The 21,748-nt window shown below is 37.8% G+C and overlaps 1 protein-coding gene across 4 annotated transcripts in view; it reads right to left on the bottom strand.

Annotated features, from left to right (window-relative positions):
- The window catches only part of Scn2a (sodium voltage-gated channel alpha subunit 2), a 139,361-nt gene that overhangs the window by 44,735 nt on the left and 72,878 nt on the right, over window positions 1-21,748 (bottom strand). For all 4 annotated transcript variants that reach the window (XM_052725825.1, XM_052725823.1, XM_052725827.1 and 1 more), the window contains exons 12-16: window positions 15,748-16,095; window positions 11,456-11,585; window positions 6,579-6,817; window positions 3,976-4,149; window positions 1,789-2,145 (exon numbers count right to left, since the gene is read on the bottom strand). In XM_052725825.1, coding sequence (XP_052581785.1) covers window positions 1,789-2,145; window positions 3,976-4,149; window positions 6,579-6,817; window positions 11,456-11,585; window positions 15,748-16,095 — 1,248 coding nt within the window. The remainder of the gene's footprint in view (window positions 1-1,788; window positions 2,146-3,975; window positions 4,150-6,578; window positions 6,818-11,455; window positions 11,586-15,747; window positions 16,096-21,748) is intronic.

The following is a 21,748-nucleotide window of genomic DNA, read 5'->3' as shown; positions in this document are numbered from 1 at the left end:
AGGAAACAATTCTCAACACATTCACAAAGAGACCTGTTTTATTTCAATACAGTAATTGGTAAGAGACTGAGTTTCTTTCTTTTCAAGTTCATCCCATGTTCCCTGACATAAATTTGTTTCAGATACCACTTGCTTTTCATCAACTCCTGGGTTTTAAAAAGGCATCTTTAGCTTTGAATTGCCTAAGGAAGGAAATTTCTTTTTTTAATGAATAAAAGTAGCCTTTTTTATCGATTAGACACCACCCAGCTTTGCAACAACTCACTTTTTCTCTTTCCACTCTGACTTCCTGTTTCTGTCCACTCATTCTCCACTGTCACGAAGACTCTGTTTATTGCCTCCTCTGCTCTTCTCCAGCTAGTGCCCAATACACACCGGAAATGAGAGATTGTCTACCACAGGCATGACCTTTTTGTTGTTGTTTCTGGTCCTGTGACTCCATGACTGATCCTTTCTGTTCTATGTAATCCTTTTCTACTTTCCTAAAAGCAATCATCTTTAAAGTTGTATTTGTGATTCTGGTGGCATTAAAACATCTCCACGAATTACCTGATACTCTTCCCTTAAACATTAATTTTCTGTTCCATATGCATTCCCTTCAGTAAGTAGCTTCTTATAAACAGATCACAGCACAGTGATAGAGTGTGATTTCCAGGATTAGGATATATTGGCTGTCTTCTCACCCTCTCTCTGGTACTATCTGAAATGGAAGAGGCTGGCTGCTATGTAATGGGGACACTCAACAATCCTATGGGGAGGATCTGCGTCCTTCCTCCAGTAGCCAAAGAAGAACTGGAGCCACTCACTAACCGTCAAGAGATGGAGCTTTCTTGGAAGCTGCTCCTCTCGTCCCAATCAAGACTGTGCCCTCAGTAAGCATCTTGACAGCAATCTCAAGACTGACTCTGAGCTCAAACAGTCCAGATACCCCAATCCTGAACTTCCATCCACGGAAACTGCTCAGTCTTCAGTGTTTGATATATGAGTCTCTGCTCTTTCTTACAAAATCTACTCCCTGTTTCCCAGCTGTAGGGTGTACTGTTCCTTAGTTTGGGGACAATCGTCTTTCTCCCTATAGCTTGAATTTTATAGCACAACCATAGCTATTTCAGATCCACATTCCTTAATGAAAACTGAGCCACCCTAGCAAAACGATATTTCCATTATGTGAAGGTAAGATACAGGGCTTTGTTTTCAAATTCCAAACATGAACTCTTATCTCAGCAAATAACTTGGGCTGAGGCATATTTTTCTTATTATCATACTCATTTTTCCAAGATGTAGGATAGTTGTGCTGGAAACAGTTGATGTTCTACAGAAATGACAGCAGTTGTTTTTTTCAAGACAATGTTACTGACTCATACTGTAGTTTCTAGGTACAAAGTGCCTTTGAATACTATTCTTGAGTTGAGATGTTTAGTAAGATTTTAACTTGAATTTTGAGGAAACCCAAAATTGAGACATTTTTGAAATATATTATTGTTAATAATTGTAAACAAAATGAGTGAGTGATTTTATTTATACTTCCACATTAGTATGGAAATATAAAATCAGCAGGTTCCTCAACATAGAATAGTAAGGAAGAACTTTGGTTCAAGAGGCATTTTGAGGGTGTGCAAACTACTGAAGTCTAAATCATGTGTGACTCTTGCAATTTTAAGTAATAGACAACTGGAAATAAACTCCTTACAAAATAATCCTACCTAAAACACAAAACGTTTTCAGTCAAACATTTTAAAAATCATATTATTTGTGACTGAATAGGAGAAAAATGATTTTACTACTTACGACGAGGTTCCCAATCACCATGACCATCATGAAGACAGTGAGACACATGGTCTGGCCAGCGACCTCCATGCAGTCCCACATGGTCTCTATCCACTCTCCACACAGCACACGAAACACGATCAGGAAGGAGTGGAAGAAGTCATGCATGTGCCAGCGCGGAAGCTCACAATCATTGGAAATCTTGCAGACGCATTCCTTGTAGCTCTTTCCAAACAGCTGCATGCCAACCACGGCAAAAATGAAGACAATGATGGCCAACACCAGGGTCAGGTTGCCCAGTGCACCTACTGAATTGCCAATGATCTTAATGAGCATATTCAGTGTGGGCCAGGATTTTGCCAACTTGAAGACTCTAAGCTAGAAAAAAAAAATCATGTAAGAATACATGTTTATATTGTTGTTGGCCATATTAACCTGTTAACACCTTGCCTTGCAGAAGTATCTGTATTCTTATTTACAACAGAAATGTATAGCGAATATGTGTCAACTGTAGAATGATGGGTTATTCATGTGCCAAAGAATTACCTAATGAATGTAGCAGCTATTGTACACACACACACCACACACACACACACACACACACACACACACACATGGGCATGGGGGAGCCCTATGGAAGCTTTTGGATATTTTTAGTGTTGTTGTTTGTTTGATTGTTGTAGTTAAACTAAGACATTTAAAGATCATGTAGGTAATTCACAGAGACTCATTCTCAAAGAAGTAGACCTATTATTTAACATCCCAGTGTGAATATGTTTTTCAGTGTAGTTGAAAGATCATGATGTATGGCACACACTGGATAAGTTAAAAGCGAAAGATGAACATTTCTTGGAGAGTTTACATGATTTTCATCTAGCTGTAGCTCTAGCTTTCTATAATATTAGACTATACCTTTTAGGAATTATGTTAGAAGGAGGCTTAAGCTGAAAGGTGCACTTGGTCAACCTTGATGTCTTTTGTAACTTAAGAATGAAGTCATTACAGAGTGTACACATCCCCTTGCCACTGTACCTGACAAATTGGTGGAATTGGTTGGCAAAGGCCCCTAAAGCACCATCAGTTAAATAGCAGAAGCATTTCATTTCTGCTGCTTAAGTAAACATCAGGCAGACAGCAGTGCATTATCTAATGACACCTAAGTGACTCAAAGGAGTAAGTAGAAGCACCAGATTGTTTAATTCATTCCAAGAGATAATTTATAAAAAAGTGCCTGGTACATTGTACAAGCTGTTAATGATACTGGGATCCCCAGTTCCCTACCTTGTATGAATTATCACAAAGGTTTACTAAACATTCTTCTTAAAAACTCGTTGTGCATATTAACCTGTCATATGATTATTCTAATTGTTTTCTGTAAATCTTGCATCCTTCTAGTTTCAAATTAGATATTATAGTTCTAAGGATCTCAGCACAAATTTGAACTTTGAAATTCATAAGGGAAGTCCCAAATAGACATCAAATCAAAGTCTCGAGATTATTTAGCAGTGCAATAGATCACCTACAAGAACTTTTGTTGGTAACTGTAGTAAATCTTTACTATTTGAAAATAGAACCAATCCCGAGTTAGAGCATATGCAATAAAATATTCCAAACCCTTAAGAGAAATGTGTCAAATGATATGTAGTCATTTAATTTTAAAAAGAAGCAAATAGTTATGAAATAAAAAGATCAAATGAAAGATAATTAGTTTAAAATTATCAAAATACAGTATAGGCAGTGCTTCTCAGAGAGAAGGTTTGATAACTTCCTAATCTGGCTGAGGAAAAAAATATTCAAGGAGTACTGTCTTTATTCTCCTCCTCCCATACACCCTGTCCCAAGTACAAGCTTTTCAGGGGATAAAGTAGGCAATCCAAGATCCCTGTGGAGCCTCATGCATCATTACACAAATCAGATAACTGTGTTGACTATGGTGATTGCAATCTGGACTGATATGTGTCTCCCATTTTTTCTTTCTCCATCAAATCTGTCATTTGATTGCTAGAGAGAGTCATTACTAGCTGTTTATTGGAATAGAACAGTATATTTATCAAAGCAATCATGAAAAAAGAACTACATTTCAGGGAAAATTACGTTTTCATATGTCTTTAATAATATTGTATTTGTGAAATATGTTGAACCTGCTATTAGAAAAGAATGAAGACTAATTAATTACAAAAGAAAGCATGGATACTGCAAATTAGTTACCAGCCGGAATGATCGGAGAACTGACAATCCTTCCACATTGGCCAAGCCGAGTTCCATTAAACTAAGGCTTACAATAAAGCCATCGAAGATATTCCAGCCTTCTTGGAAGTAGTAATATGGATCCATAGCTATTATCTTGAGGAACATTTCTGCTGTGAAGATCCCAGTGAAGACCTAAATGAGTAATGCAGTTGATATTAGAAATGCCTACTCTCAAAAAGCAGCAACGCACCCAAGAGCAGATCCAGTACAAACTCTGGATTTTAAAGATTGGCATGCATACAACAAGTCGATGCTTCTGCATGTTTTATATTCGACCCAACATTTGATTGTTCATTATATTTAAGGTTTATCAGGTGATAAAATATAGATTCAGATAATAAATAAACACCCTGATTTTCATACAAAAAAGTGCACTGGGCACACTGTGCTCGGCTGTGGTTAATCTCTCTTGTCCTCCAAAACTTCAAGCATTTGCCCAGAAGCACAGACTAGCTGCCAAATTACAATAGGTGTGCCTCCTTCCATGGATCTGCAGATGAAACTGGTGCTAAGGAGACTTTATGTGAACTGTAATGAACACAGCCACTAGTGGCCTTCAAGACAGTAAAGACTTTTATCAATTGTCAATTTTGGAAAATAAAATCAATGTTTTCCATTTCCATTTTCTACAGTTACTTCAAACCTTCTTTCTTCTCCACATACCTTGATTTTTTTTCTGCCCTTTACTCTCAGTATTTCTTACTGGTGACTGAAGTTAGTCAACCTCGCTGTTGTCTCTCATTGCCCAACATATTGTGCTGCACCCCTGTTCTGAGCTAACTTTCCCCTTTTGTGGTAGCTGTCTCTTGAACTTGATGAGGTATTTGCTTTCTCTCTCTCTCTCTCTCTCTCTCTCTCTCTCTCTCTCTCTCTCTCTCTCTCTCTCTTTTCTCTCTCTTTTCAAGACAGGGTTTCTCTGTGTAGCTTTGAGCCTTTCCTGGATCTTGCTCTGTAGACCAGGTTGGCCTTGAACTCACAAAGATCCGCCTGCTTCTGCCTCCCGAGTGCTGGGATTAAAGGCGTGCACCACCACCGCCTGGCGGTATTTGCTTTCTTAAGTGGCCTATAGTTTCAATCTGTTCCTACTACGGGTTGCTTCCCTGTTAGGATTTTAAAAAAACAATAGAGACTCCATCCTTCTCTCACCTTAAAAATCCCACCTCTACCAATCAATAAACTCTCCGGTGCTTTCTTGCTCCTTTGGCTGCTGCCATTCTTATCTTCTTAAAAGACCAATACATTTTAAGAGTTTGTGTACTATCAGAATGCTTTTTCAAATTACTGCATTGATGTGAAGTGAATTTGTCCCATAGCAGTTTTTTTTTAATTTGAGAACAAGTTTGGCCTGAAGCTGCCAACATACATAGTAAACTGTAACCTACCTTGCTTTCTAAATAAATGGACAACTAAATTAGACTGTGCCCTATAAGCAAACAACTGAGTCTCAGCCAACTGTAGCAGCTGAATATCTATTAAACCGATCAAAAGCTTAGAGCTGCTAAAAAACCTTGATCCTAATTTCAAAGCATGATGATAAAACAGAGGTGACCAATTTAAATCTAAGGTAAAGGACCACTATAAGTCAAAGAGGTTGTTTCTGTGTGAAATTTCCTTTCCTCGGGCTATACAAAGGCACGTATCCAATGGGGCAGAGCACTTTGAAGTAGGTCTCCTCAGGAACACTTCCTGTTCCACAATGTCTTTTTTCTCAAGTGAACTGTTAAATTAAAATCGTCTCCATCGGGAAGGTAGGGGAAGGAGAGGAAAGAAATGGAGTGTGTATGCTATTTAATGTAGAACTTGATATAAAATATGTGTTTATTGCACATATTTTATCATTTGACTCACTTGAGATCTATCAGAAATAAAATAAATAATATATACAGTGTGTAATTCAAATATAAGAAATGTATTATGTTCTAAGATATTTGTTTAAGGCTCATGAGCACTTAATGAGCATTTCATATTATATGTAAGTGTATATTCCCAGATTCCTAGCATATTCTTGCTTTTAAATAATATTTTCACTTATTTTTCTTGTGTATTTGGGGGAGCACATATATAAAGTGACAGGTCAGTGAATGACTTACAGAAGTTGGTTCTCTTTCACCTTTTGGGGTCCAGTGTTCAATTTAGGTCATCAGACACGGTGAGAAGCTCCTTTTCTTACTGAGCCATCTGGACGGCTCTAGTTTTGTTTATGTTTCTTTCCTTGTTTGCTTTGAGGTAGGATCTCCCTATGTAGCACAGATGGCCCTAGAATGTGTGATCTTCCCGCCTTTGTCTCCCAATTGCTGGCATTACAGGTATGTGTCATTATGCCTGGTCATAATTATCATTATAGTAGAGAAGTGACTATTTCTAAATCCAGTTACACTTGAATCCTTTGTACTATGTTTAAGTGTAGCAACCTACTTGTATTGTTTTAAAAAAAGATGCAAGAGATTTTGGTGTCTTAGGTGAACATGATCAATGAGTTCATATCTTATTTGACAGTAACACATAAAACTAATATAACATTCATGAACCAGTGGGAAAGATGAGCCCTCAAGGAGTCTTACCAAATTCCCGACAGACAGCACATTGCTGAACTGCTCTGTCATGGGGTAATGCTCCATGGCCATGAAGAGCGTATTTAACACGATGCAGATGGTGATGGCCAGGTCAACAAATGGGTCCATCACTACCAGATTGACAAGGTGTTTCACCTTTAACCATGGCTTACAGCAGTCCCAAATCAGGCACATATTAGCAAATTTGTACCAGCAAGGTGGGCATTTTTGTCTGGATTCTTCAAGCTCTGGGGAGGAAAAAGTAAATACATCCATGAAAACCCTTTACTTTCTATTGTTCAGTCCTGGGTTTAAGTTGAAAGCAATTCTTTAAAAATAATCTAAATGTATTTTTTAAAGATATGAAAATCTGATGAAAGAGCCAGAAAAAAATTATGGGTTTGTAGTCACAGAAAGGCTAATAAATTTCCTAGTGTTTCTCAGATAGATGTAGTTTCTAAGACTCTATCTGCAATACTGATTTAAAAAATCGTCTACAAGGTTACAAGAAACAAAATCCAGAACTTTCATTATACGCACGTCCATCTATATTCCAGATAGAACAAGGGTTGGGGTGTATTTCCAAAGGCTCCCCAGGAGACACCCTAACAACCTCACTGAGTCACAGGGAACCTCAGTCTCTTAGACATCACTGGAGGGATTCTAATGAGGCACATTCAAGGGAATAACTCCTCTGAGTTAAAAAAAACTCTCACATTAATAAGGTTTTAGTTACATGGGCTTGCATGTTAAGTTCAACAAGTTTAGTGTGTTCTCAATACATCAATTTAATCAGAAAGTACCCCCCAAAAAGGGAAATAATTAACTGAATAAACTGGAGTCCTCACTGTCAGCATGCTAACACTTTACAAAGTGAGATTCAAGTACTATTAATAAAATACAAGATTTAATGCAAAACATTCATAGAATTCATACATTTATATTAATATACTGAAATCTGTAACTATTTTATCAAACATATGGCATAAAACTTCATGTTAAAAAAATGTTAAAAAAAATGCGGTGCTTTTTTTTTTTTTTTTTTTTTTTTTTGGTTTTTCGAGACAGGGTTTCTCTGTGTAGCTTTGCGCCTTTCCTGGGATTCACTTGGTAGCCCAGGCTGGCCTCGAACTCACAGAGATCCGCCTGGCTCTGCCTCCCGAGTGCTGGGATTAAAGGAGTGCGCCACCACCGCCCGGCATGCAGTGCTTTTAAGAAGGATTTAAGCTGAGGAATGGCAGTGTAGTATCAAACTTTCCTGACTATTGTCTACAAGGCTTTTTGATCACTTCTTATAAAATTAAGCAATTAAGAGACCTTCTCGATGTCACCTGTTTAGTAAACATTGACAATGACTTTTGGGGGGAAATATGAGGTAGAAAATTATCATCTCCATCTTCCTTTGGTAAGATGGTCACTTAGTGAAGTCTTCAGTGGGAAAGGATACCAAATCTCTTAGTTTCTGCCAATGCCATTGCAGAAGATTGCCTGCTCTGTCAAACATGTGGCCATGACCATCCCTTCTTCCCATTAACAGAAAGAAGTCCCCTCTTTTGTTCATTCCAGGGCATGTGGTTTCTGACCAGTCATTTCAGCACTGTTTTTGTAGAAACTAGGGTATTTCGTCAACACTGATATAGTTTACAATATAGTAAAATTTATAAAGGAGGAGACAGCATAGAAAATGGAGAAGCATGTTGCTAGATCTTTGTTCTGCTAAAAAAAAACATTTGCTATTTATTTATGCTATAAAATTTATCACTTTCTTAAATCAATTTATTTTCTTAACTCCGTTAGTGGAATTCTGTTAAAGCTAGACACTTTAAAATTTCTCTTTGGATACTGAAATTCTTCAAGTGAACATTTGTATTTCCATCTCTTACAGTTTTTAATTTGGCAAACAGTAAAGAATATTTCAGTTAAATAGGAGAAAAAATTCCATAAATAAAACTATTGTCCATTTTTATTTATTTAATATATGCATTATTACTTTATAGATTTTTTCAATACCCCCAAACAAGTTCATATTCACACAGGAAATAAAAGAAGATCATATAATTTGCAACAAATAATAGAAGAGAAGCTGCAAAATTTCTGTCTATGTGCTATCAGAATAAGTTTCATTTTAATTTATACAAGCTATGATTTAACAGAAAAAGAGAAGCAAATAGCATAGCAGGGGGAAAAAAAGAAATTAGAGAAACATTCAAAGGGGAAATTCAGCAGGTGCTGATGGTCTTGATTCTAGGAAAAGCCGGAGCAAAGTTGCCTTAAGTCTAAAATAAAATCATTCAATTATTAATTCCCCATAGGACTATCTCCCATTTTGAAACAAGCGAAGCATCCAGGAGAAGAAGACTACAACCACTTCTCCATTATTCCTGTGGGGGGTTCCCACCTTAGAGGCAGCGACAGCTAAGCTTTTATCTTCTGTTGATTCATTTTAACTTTAAACTTATTCCCCAACATATGCATCACCCAAAGCGTGTTCATGAAACATTTCTATGCAATTTTGCATTTTAAAATAATTTTTGCTCGTCTTTAAGCGCAACTATTCGTTACTTTGGATAATGGAGAGTTGGCTGTAGTTGAAATGAAGGGAAGCAAAGTTGCCAGCCACTTTAACAAGCCTCATTCACGAAAGGGAAAATGAACCAAGTTTTAGAAGAAACCATGTTTAAATAAACAGGTAATAACCGCTAAGAAACTGCCCCATTATTAATGGGAACAGAACAGGGCTGTATCAAAGTAAACTTTATTATTCATGCTATGTGCACAAGACTGCTGCCCCACAGTGTCATGTTCAAACTGTTCAGATGTAACTGAAGAAGGAAATATCAGGCTTTCATTTTATATCACAAATGGGGGGGAAAATGAATGAAGTTTAACCAACTTTCTCACTAAAACGAACTTCATTCACACAAAAGCTCTGAAGACATAAAAAACAAGATATTGTAGTCTGTCGCTTCCTAAGTTCTTCTAATTTCTAGAACAGCCCTTTCATTCTGACCAACTCCAGGAGACGTGTTTCCAAGGAGAAAGATGTGTGTGTGTGTGTGTGTGTGTGTGTGTGTGTGTGTGTGTGTGTGTGTGAGTGTGTGTGTGTGTGTGTGTTCATTCTGAACTCTGGATGTCAATCCATGGACAAGTCCAACTGGTGATGGTTTGATTGTTTTTTCCTTCAGTTATTGCTTACATTACTTCAAACTTAACACTACTAGAAGGGCAAAGTGTGACCGTCCGTTCAGACTTACCCTGGCTCCTTCTCTACTTCCTGCTTTGGGGAGCAGCCGTGCTGCTGGCATCGGAAGCAGCACCACTGGCCCCTTCCTCTCAGTGGTTTTGCTATGGCAAGGAGCAGAAGACCAGAGACTCTTCAAAAGATTTACCTGGAGGGATAGGGAGGAGCAAGCTACTGGCAGCTGGGGGGAAGAAGGAGTGTGAGCTAGGCAGGCAAGGTTGGGGAAGAACGGACTAGAGTTTAATATTCCATTGAAGCCAATGAAAAGATCAGGACTCTGAGAAAACTGGGTCTTGTACCAACATCTTGTCTATGATGACAGAGTCATCTATTATGGTATTTTTTCTGGTTATGACTTTCAGGATTTTTGAAACTGAGATCATGAGATTTTTGCATTATGACTAAAAAAGTATTCTTTCTAAGAATCTACCCAGTCTCTGAAGAAACTAAAATTGGGAAGGGAGATATACTGGGAGGAGGGCCAGGGAAGAGGAGGAAGGGAGTGGAGATATGATTAAGATACAGTGTATATATCTATTAAAATTTGAACTGAGTTTTAAAAAATAAAGTCATGCACACACTCATTTTTTTCTCACCCATATGCTCCTTCTTAGCTTTCTCTTTTGAATTACATATTCAAACACACTTTTACACATGTGGGAATGGGAATCAGGGAGACTTGTAAAAGATGATGAGATTGAATACACTTTATATGAAAGGAGAAAGGGAAAATGAGAAAGATACAAACAACCAGGGTGGGGATTATACATGAATACATTTTAGATGAATATATTTTCTATGTACTGAACTTGACAGTTGTTGATTTCACTTATAATATAAAAACCCACAAAAGTAGCATGATAGAACAATTAATAACCATAGCATCTGTTGACGGTCTTCAGCATGCAAAGTACGGGACTGCTTTACATGGGTCGCCTTGTTTAATCCTAAACATTACAGTCCACATTTTGGCGGAAAAATGAAATTTAAATCATAAATTAGTACATTTAACCTGTGGCAGAGCCTGTAAGTGGTAAAATTAAGCTGTTTCCCAAACTTTCATTTTGGTAGTATGAAAACCAGACTTATAAATACTATGCTAGCTATTCAGATATAATCTTCGAGCAAAGTAGAAGCTGATATAATAGTTCATCAGAGATACAGATGCAGACAGGGAGAAAGAAGAGAAGAACAAAAGTAGAATTGTAAAATTTTAAATATAGCTTCAACGAGGCATGACACCTTAACTTACACTTTTATTTATAATTCTGGTTGAGACAATAAATTTTATAAAGTGTTAGCTTGTAATATTTTATAGCTTGTCAAATGTGTTAGCACCATAGCAATAAGCATAAATCATTACACTGTTACTAATGTCATCATCAAGCTTCAAGAGTTTAGAATTTAAGCTCTGACAGTCATATTCCAAATGTACCTTGAATTTGTAGCAGTTTCCAGGAGGCTTGTTTCAAAATCTACACAAAACAGTAGATTCCATGTTCTATGCACTGATTTGACTTTACCTTTTAAAAGAAGTGGTGGTGTGGTATTGGGTTGGGAAGTATTGCCTTGAAATTTAGGCAAGGAGTTTCACATTGTTACCAACCTACTATCAAAGGGCGATGGTGTGGAACTTTTGACATACCTTCCATTGTGTTGGTCAAAATGCTGGCCATACTCATTGCTCTTTGCCTCGAAGGGTCTTCCAATAAGTCCATGGACACATGGTAAGAACTGGACTTTCTCTTTCTTATTTCTGTTTCAGTAGTTGTGCCCTGAAATCCCAAAATTCCAGACAACAAGACAATCACTATTCTTGGGTAACAAACCTGAAAGTACCCCATTTGTAGATGCTGCTTAACTAAGAGTTTACCATGCTTTCTCAGATGTAAGCAGTGTCTTGCTTTTTCATTGTTGTGGTAAAAATACCAAACCACAGCAACTCAAGGGAACAAGTCTTTGTTTTGGCTCACAGAAGGTTCAAGTGGGTTCAGCCCTCACTATGGCAGGGAAGACACGGTGGCAGTCAGGGAAGGAAATGGTGGAAGGAATAGTAGCAGCAGTAGGGAGCTGGCTCAGCACATCACATCTGCACTCAGGAAGCAATCAGTGAGCAGCAAGCAGGACCAGTCTATGCAGCCTCAAATCCCACCTCCAGTGACTCACCATCTCCTTCTGTTCTCCACCCACTAAGGTTTCACAACCTTCCCAAATAGTGCTGCCAGCGAGGGACCAATGATTAAAACGTGTGAGCCTATGGTGTATATTTCATATCTAGACCACAATAGTTCATGGTGACATTTCTAGAAGTAGCATATGAGGATTGTTTATGAAAGTCTACCAGATCCTCAGTCTCCTGGGATGCCCAAGTTTGCCAGAGTGAGCTTCCTTCATGCTGGCGATTGAGGTTGGAAGGACCAAAATTAATATCTACTGGATGAACTCTGAGCATCTCACCTATTACAACCTCCAACTTCAAACTGAAATAAATGCATTGTTCCTGATGGTCCCAGGTTCGGCTTTTATATCTTTACAGACAGATGTGAAAAAAACCCTTATTATACAATATGCTTCTGTAATAGTTCCCTTAAAATGTGATATCCACATGTAAAACACTTCTGGTTTTTTGAGACAAATATCATTTGCTAATATCTATATCAAAATTTTTTTTAGCTAAACTATCTTTTCATATTATTCTTATGAAACAACTCTGTTTATAGATGAGCTACCTAAACTTTGAAATTCTCAGGACATACCAATCAGTGGTGTTTGGATTTTAGCAATCATACCATGACTCAATTCTTCCCTACTCTAAAGTAAACTTTCCAGGTTTGGAAATGGGTAGAAACATGTTCCTACTTCAGGATGTCAAACTTAAATTTAACTGTCATAGGACAAAGGGAAAATCTCAAGCATTTCAAATGCAGGTCTGAGTAAGTTGACCATAAATAAGATACTCTCAGTTCTGTGAGTGTTTTTGCATTGCTTAAAGAGCAACTTGGCTGCTGCTTATTAATCTGAACCTCACTGTGATATGAGCAATGAACATTACTGCTGTGTTTACTGATTTGCGTAATCATGTATTTTCAAAACAGGTTTCTACTCAACTGATGTTATCATGAATGGTGATAAAGACCCATCCAGTCACCTGAAATTGACTTCAAGATAAAGGAGAAGTTGAACCAAGAAGAAAAGAGAAAATCCCTCACTGAAAATAAAACTATTAAAGTAAAGATGGGCTCACAAAATGGAAATATTTTACTTCCTCAAAGAGGAACACTTTTAAGAATAATGTAGAGGTCACATAAATGTCATTCCATCTCTTCTGCATCAGGCAAAACTACATTCAAAACTCCAGATCTATGTAAGTTTTGATGATAGATTTCAAAATCCCTAGTGATATTACTCAGATAATTGCTCTGAAGTTAATTGTCTCAATGCAATATATGTGTAAAGAACAGGAAAGAGTGTGCTCTGGGACAAGCCATTTGCTCACTGCTGTCTGTTTTCTGTTTGCATGTTCCCTCTGCAGGATCCCAAAGCCTGCCAATTGTGTGGGTCCCTTCAGCTCCTTTCACAGGACAGAATTTGCCCCAAAGCATTGACTTCATTCCTGAAAGAATGCAGGTGTGGGAATTTGCAGATTATCAGGGCACAATAGGCTTGGCTTCAAACTAAGCCCAACGGGCCTTTATGTATTCTACTTTTTCTGATAGGATACACATATGATGATTAATGCCAGGACAGTACTGATATCTGGATCCATACTTATATTCATGCAAAATGACATTGGGATTTTTATCCCAGTGGTATGAAGATCTATGATAGAACTACTTTTGTATTCAAGAACCATGTGGATGTAATGTTTCTTAAGAAAAAGATTTCCAGGGTCCTTCTTCATAGTTTCAGTCAGAGTAGTTCTGGGTGTAGCTAGAAAAATTGAAATTTCTATTTCCGAGACTCATCTGAGAAAGCTTGAAGCACAGCTTAAGAAATACCATTTTGTTCTTTGTCTGCCCATTAAAACAGTAACATTTTAGTACTCCATAAATATTTTAGAACTGGGTTCGTAGTAGTTTGCTGGAATAGCACTTGCCTGCATGCATGACACGTCTCTGTCTCCAAATGTCTTCCTCACTTTCTTTTATCAGTGTTCCCATTATAGAGCTTTTTCACATCCTACATTAGGGTTATTCAAAGGCATTTGATTTATTTGTTGGTTTGTTTTATGTGTCTCTGGTATTTTAATTAAACTGTGTTTTAATTTTTGAGAATTTAAAAATAAAAAAGAAACACTGGTTTAGCTGGGCAGTGGTGGCTCACACTTTTAATCTCAACACTGAGGAGGCAGAGGCAGGCAGATCTCTGTGAGTTCGAGTCCAGCTTCACAGGGAAACCCTGTCTCGATAAACCAAAAACCAAAAGAAGAAAAAAAAAAGAGGAAACACTGATTTAAACGTATTTTCTTCCTTACTCATCTCTTCTTCCCATTTAAGAAAATCCAATGGAGTGTTGTATTTCACTATGAGTGGAATGTAGTAGGGCCTGTAGCCAGCACATCTGGGGGCAAATCTTAGCGCCACCATGCACAGGCCTCAGTTTCCTCCTCTGTAAAATGGAGATAAATTAGTAAATATTATAATGGGTGGTTGTGATGGTTTAATGTATTAGCTCTGCAGTGTTCTGGGTAATGTGTAGTGGATAGTTGGCTAAAATTATTTTTCTAAGGAGACGTGACATTTCCTCATTATTCTTCTTGTCTGCTTCACAACGAAGTTCTACCACTTTTGAGGCTTGCTATTTTTCCAAGATACTTGGAAACTTCTCCGGGAGCAAAAATTGAGGAGAGACCATGGGAAATCAGTGATGAGCAACAGCTATTGTAAGAAGTGACTGAAAACTAACTGGACCATTATAATGGGATCCTACAGGGCTTGTCCCCTTAAAAAAATGAAATTGCATAAAAGTAATTATATAAAGGAGATTTTAACCCAGCTCAGGACACTGTGATGTGATCAAACAATATGGCTGGAGTATTTTATAAAGGTCAAATGACATTTTATTTAACACCAACATGAAGAGTGTCTTGTTTTATAAAGGAACCATCAATGGTGAATCCTGTTATACATTATTTAGTTGAAAATCTTTTACATATGCTTGATTTGGGGCAACTTTGCATATAAGATTTTATGGTAGTAATATGAAAGTTGAAATCCATTAGAAAAAGTCTAACAGATGTACAGTCGCTGGGACATTTGAGTTGATGCAGGAGGTGGGGGAAGGGCACTCTATGTAAAATGGAGAGAATTGTGACTAAGGGATTTAGATATAATTAGTGACAACCTGAGAGCAAGTGGAAGTGTGAAGTTGTTTTAAAGGAACAGGATGGCAAAATCTTTGAAATGCTTAATTACATAATCATGCACATGAATTTCTTAATAGTTAATCATATCGCCAGCCTGGTGGTGCATGTATTTAATTTACCCAGTACTTGGAAGGCATAGGTAGGCAGATCTTTGAGTTCAAAGCCAACCTGTTCTACAAAGAGAGTTTCAGGGTAGCCAAGACTACACAGGGAAACCCTGTTTCAACGAACCAAATAACAATGATAATGATAGTAATAATAATAGCAATAATAATAATTACATGCTTGCACAGCAAAAATGTGGTTTGTCTTTTTTGTTGTTGTTGAATTTCAAGCTATAGTAATAATAATGAACAAATGCTTCTATGGAACTCCTTGTATGATCTTAATTTGTTTGAAGGTGTAGAAGGTTTTGACAAGATAAATTCATAGCTTGATAATACCAAAAATCTCTTGGCCTTGGAAAAAGATGCAGGAAAATTATTGCCTGTGGAAATCAAACCCCTCATTCCTGAATGCACTAATGCCCCTTTGCCTTCTGTGCCCTTGGCTGCTGTTTTAATAGGCCTCACCTCTGGTAGTAGCTGCCCTACAGGAGATGTGAGGGCAGAAGGGCCTCCAACCAGAGACACCACGCCATTGCAGTCCACTGCACTGTGCATCTTTCCATTCATAGGTAGAGTGGGTATTCCTCGGGAGGCACGACTGGCCTGGCTGACATTGCTGGGACGCCTTTCTCCATGTCTGTGTGGCACAAACAAAGAGTCTCTTCTGCTGTCGTTGTCCTCGAACGTGCTGTGTTCATCGTCTGCAAAGTCATTTTCAGAACCAATATCCTTCACTCGACCTTTGAAGCTGAAAAGGCTTGCTCTACTGTTGCGTCTTGGAGAGAAAAGGGAGCCTCGGATGCTCAATAGAGACTAGAAACAACCAAAAGAAACAAAACAGATGAAGGGAATTAAGAACCTGCACCCAGAAGAAAATGGTTTGACCTGCTGGTTCATAGCTGCAGGCTACCTCAGGATAAGTCACAAGACACGTGCTGAAGGTTCCCTTCCTGTGCTAGGTGCTCACCCCTTCCATTTTACTTTCCCCCTTCTTCCTTTATTTTCCTCCACTTTGGTCATTTTCTTTGCCTTAGTATAGTTAAAAGCACTCCCACAACATTGTCTAGTCTTATTGCTGATGCCTGAAACAGCAGTACTTGCTAAATCATTCTCTTAGAACTGAATTTCACTTAACAATTGAATGAAAAGTAATTAAACACACACCTACATTTAGGCCTTTTGAAGCCTAAAATAGATTCAGTAAGAGCTCACAAGTGACCACACCCTGAGGCAGATTCTCCCTAGAGGAGAATCAAAGCTTGCTGGTAGACCTGCATAATTATAGTACAGGAGCAGTTTCTCTCCCTCCCTTTGCATATTTTATAATGGCCTTCATGAATAAATTAAACAAATCAAGCTGAAATAACTGTATGATTCATTTCCTGATTTCCACTCTTCTGTCTCAGGAAATCCAAACAACACCATAATGGCAAAAAACGGTTTTCAACTGAGAATCTGATTATAGTCACTTACCATTTTCTAAATGATAAGCCTGTTTCTACAACAAGTTCTTCTTTTGACCATCATTGCCCAACAAGAAAGAATTGATTCCTCTATGCTAGTCTGTTTATAATCTCTGTGACACATGCTTTCACTTGACCAATACTGATTTCTCTGTTGTTGATAGTACCTGTACCTTAGGAAAAGCTCCTCAGTTCTTGAATCATTTAGTTTGTGGGGCAATAATCCAATCCCTGACCCTAGAAGCAGGGCAACATCTCAGGTACAGCCAACTAGAGCACTTTATACCTGTAATATATAGAATGGCTTAGAGAGAAACGCGGGGTGTTTCTTGGCCCACTAAGAACCTTCCTTTTCCAACTGTTGGGAAAGGGAGGTGCTTTTTCAACTGGGGTTATTGAGATTACTGGGTCTAAGAGCTACAATGGCATCATGCCACACACATAGGAGAAATCTGGGCTGACATTTGAAGAAAGATGTGATTAGGCCCAAGTCCCTGTATATGACTTGCTGTCTTAGTCACCACTGTTCTACTGCTGTGAAGAGACACCATGATCAAGGCAACTCTTATGAAAGAAAGAATTTAATTTGGGACTTGCTTACTATTTCAGAGACACAGTCCGTTATCATCATGATAGAGAGCATGGCAGCATGCAGGCAGATAGTGGAGCAGTCACTGAGAGCTACATCCCAATTCATAGGCAGAGATAGCCTGGGTCTGGTATGGGCTATTGAAACACAAAGCCCACCTCCAGAGACAGACTTCCTTTAACAAGGCCACATCTAATCCAATAAGGCCACACCTCCTAATCCTTATAATCCTTTCAAATAGTTTCACTCCCTGGTGACAATGCATTCAAACACATGAGCTTATGGGGACCATTTTTATTTAGACCACCACATTCCACTTCCTTGTGCTCACAGACTTGTAGCCATATCAAAATGTATAATGCATTTAATCCAACTTCAAAAATCCCCGTAGTCTATCAGTCTCAAGATTGCTTAATATCCAAAGTCCAAAATCGCTTCTGAGACTGAAGACAATTGTAACCCCCCATAAAATCAAACCACTATACTTGCATAAAACTACTCATAGACATTATTCAAATAATAATTCTGTTCTTTCCTTAAGCTATTCTGTGTTGTATGTATATAATTATTAATATAAATAAAACAAATTCCATAACTAAATATGATGAGTTTGATTTTTTTCTTCTTGGAAGAATTTAAGCAAATAAAATTTTGTACCTACGATATTCTTATATTCCTTGACCACTAAGTATTATTCCAACTTTATTTTTAGATAATCATCTTTTCTTTAAAGATCTTTGTAATATCTACAATACATTCTAAAAGTGTTAGATATTCTTTTACGTTATGTGTCTATTCATTATTCACAAAAGAATAACATTTAAGAATACATACTTTGTCCCTCTGAAGAAGTTATTTCTTTCTATTCTTATCCCTACCCCTTACCCAACTGTCTTAGTTACTTTTCTCTTGTTGTGATAGAACACCATGACCAAGACAACTTATAGCAGAAATCATTTATTTGGTTCCAGAGAGTTAGAGTTACCTGTTAGAGGTAACAATTGGAAGGCAGCACAATCAGAAGGTGAGAGCTCACATCTCCAGTCATAAAAAGGAAGCAGAGAGCATATCTGAGATGGAGGAAGGCTTTTGAAACCTCAAATCCCACCCCTAGTGACACACCTCCTCCAACAAGGCCATACTTCATAATCCTTCCCAAATTGTTCCACTAAATGGGGACCAAGTATTCAAACACAGGAGCTTATGGGAAATGTTCTCATTCAAGCTACCACTCCAATCCTACCTATCTTAATTAATAATCTATTATTTATCACTAACTTAAAAAGAGAGGTATAAAAATAATTAAAAGGAAATATAGTAAAATTAACATATATGTAGAACTTTTAGTAGAGTTTATATGTTAACTTGAAGTACATCATAGATGAATAGAGGGAAATAATTTCAATAAAAGTTCACATAATGTATCTCATGATTAAAAGGTGCATTAATCCATTCAAGTCCAGAGTTTATATATGATGCTAGCTATATTAAAAATAACCAAGCCACATCTTTCTCCGTATGTCAGCCCAGGTTACTTCCTTCTGTGTGAAAAGATGCCCACTGTAGCGCTTAGAGCCAGCAATCTCAACAACCGCAGTTGTAAAGGTACCTCTCTTTCCCAAACGTTGGTAAAAGGTAAGTTCTCAATGGGTCAAACAGAATCCCATTCCTCTATTTGAACCATTGCTTACACTACAGACATGCTTACAATGATTCCATAAACTTAGAGTAATAAAATGCTATGATGTAAATTAAATGAAAGATGGCCAAGAAGACAAACCCTCTCTACCAGTGAATCTCCAAAAATACAACTCCTGGCTTATCACAAACATCGACGTCCATCATGACACTATTGTAGCCTGTGAGACCAGCTCCCAGAACTGCTCCAGGGTTGCAAAGAGAAAGCCTCAAACTAGCAGGACTTAGGAGTAATTCTTATTTATCTGAGGGAATACGACTCATACATGTACTGGTAATCATTCTCTTTATTTTTCTCAAGCCTCTCTTTCTCTTCTCTCCTGTTTTATCTCTCCCTATATACCTCCCCAGGAAAGCAATGTAAAAAGTTACATTTGAGGGGAGTAAGTAACCATGACAACAAGCTGCTGAGGAATTTGTGCAGGGAGTTAGGTTTTTATCAGCCAGACTTTTAGCAAGCAGAGAACTGGCACCAAAATTGCTTTGTGCCTGACCTTGGTTGTACAATAAGACACCTAGGAATTTGTCCTTGTGTATTATCTGAGAAGGTGTCACTTATGAGGCATTCAGTCTTGGGGAGACACCACAGCTGTTTTTGCATATGGGAAATTACAGACAGAAACAGTGTTCAGAGTCTGTGACCCCGTAAGCTTTGCTTGAATGGGGCTCCTCCATCAGAGGATTATTCATCTGGTAGGTTGACACCTGAACTATCAATTGCCATCTGATGTATATTCCTCTGGCCTCTGGTAAAGCCATTGCTACCAGCAGCTATCAGCATGCCATAAAGAGGGGACCTGATTCTTAGAAAAGTTTCAAAAGAAAATATCCAGATTCCCTTGAGACATGATAGAGATTGCACTCTTGACTTTCTCCCTTCTTCCCTCTCCCACACTTACAAGTCAGAGATGTCTAAGAAATATTTCACATTTCCACCTACTCTGCTGTGAAAATTATAATCTTGCAGGAAAAGCTTCTATTATGCATTTTTTTCAGTATGAAAGCAGAAGTGGTTATCAACATAGTCTCCTATTATGTCATTATAAAGCACAGTTTCTTAATAGTTTGTGATCTGTGACCTTTGAAAATATCTCACAAAACCGAAGAGGATCTTACCATTGTAAGATTTTACCAGGTAAAATTTCTTTACTTGGTTTGACATTTTCAGTATTACTTCTTTCAAAGTGGGGTTAGTACAACATTTGGGATCTCTCTCTCTCTCTCTCTCTCTCTCTCTCTCTCTCTCTCTCTCTCTCTCTCTCTCCCCCCTCTTTCTCTTTCCTTTCCCCCCTCCCATCTTGTCCCCTCTCTGTCAGAACATGGTCCAAGATGGAGTCCTGTGAGGAATTTTTGAGTTCGGGTGAAAAAACTCCAAGAAACCAAGGGAAGAGTCTTGTGACCTCAGTTTCTTCAAAAACATGCAGTTGTGCTTGGATTATTCTTTTGCGTCCTTCCCAGATGTAGCAGTATAAGTGAGTTTACTTCAGATTATTCATTACAGTTGGCTATTGTTATTTGTTTATATGACTATGAAAGAACATGTTTTGCTGCTTGCAGCTTGCCTGCCATGTGTGGTTTGCCTTTGTGAGTGTCCACTTTACTCATGGGACTCCTCTTAGCCCTCAGAGTGTAAAATGTCTGATGCTCTGAATAAAGTTGGCTATGACATGAGACTTTCGCCTGCCTCTCGACTCCATTTACCAAGGTCCCACTGCCTTTAGAGTGGCAAACAACTCTCCATCTTCTTTGCAACTTGCTAACTATTGTGTTTAAATCAGACAAATATTTTAAAAACAGTTCACTGTATTTATACATATTGCTTAAGAAACAAATATAAAAATGAATGAAAAATGGCAGGTCATTTATGTCAGTGATCTCTTACAATGTCCACCCAGCTGGGAAACAGACACAGAGAGAGGTGTACAGACACTGGAAAGGAAATGCTGTATCTGTGAGAAACTACAGAAAGAGCAGGAACAGCATCAGCACTCCCAGGTATAATGCATAGACTAGATTCAGTTCTCTCAGATTTGGAAGGAAGCAAATTGAAGAAAATGTCTGCAGTGCCAGTGGCTGTGAAGCTTCAAATTTAGGCAAACTTGGTTTATAATTTACACAAATTTAAGTTCAGGCGAAGTCAAAATAAGTTTCTTTCTTCTCTCCTTTTTGCTCTTAAACTCTTCTTAACTCTCTCCCTCCATTCCCTTCATCCCTCCTTTTCATTTTTTATTTTCCAAAATAATCATGCTTTTAAGAAAAGAGCCCAACATTAAAGGGGGTCATATTTCTCAATTAATATTTATACAAATGGAACCATGAGGGTTGTGGTCAGGTACTTTTCTCTGGTAACAAACAAATTCTATTCAATTTGAATTTACCACAGTTCATCTGAATTTATGATATTGTTCAGCTATGGAATGGAACAGCTGACCTTCCAAAATGTGCATATGTTAAATATTAGATTATGTGAAAGTCTCTATCTGAGAAGATAGAATGGATCAGCTCACCTACCAAAATGTGCATATGTTAAATATCTGGTTTTGTGAAAGTCTTTATCTGATAAGACAGAAGAGAAAGAAAAAAAAACTAGATATGTATATGTTCTAAGTGGAATCAAACTATTCATTTCATCATCAGTTTAAAAGGATGCTTTTCAGGCTGCCTGGAAAAGCAGAAAGTCCATGGGATTCAGTGTCAGACCAAGTTTGAATACTAT

The sequence above is a fragment of the Peromyscus californicus genome, unplaced genomic scaffold (assembly GCF_007827085.1).
Source record: "Peromyscus californicus insignis strain IS unplaced genomic scaffold, ASM782708v3 Scaffold_7__1_contigs__length_154581171, whole genome shotgun sequence".
NCBI classification, from domain to species: Eukaryota; Metazoa; Chordata; class Mammalia; order Rodentia; family Cricetidae; genus Peromyscus; species Peromyscus californicus.
This window is presented reverse-complemented; position numbering and strand designations above follow the sequence as displayed.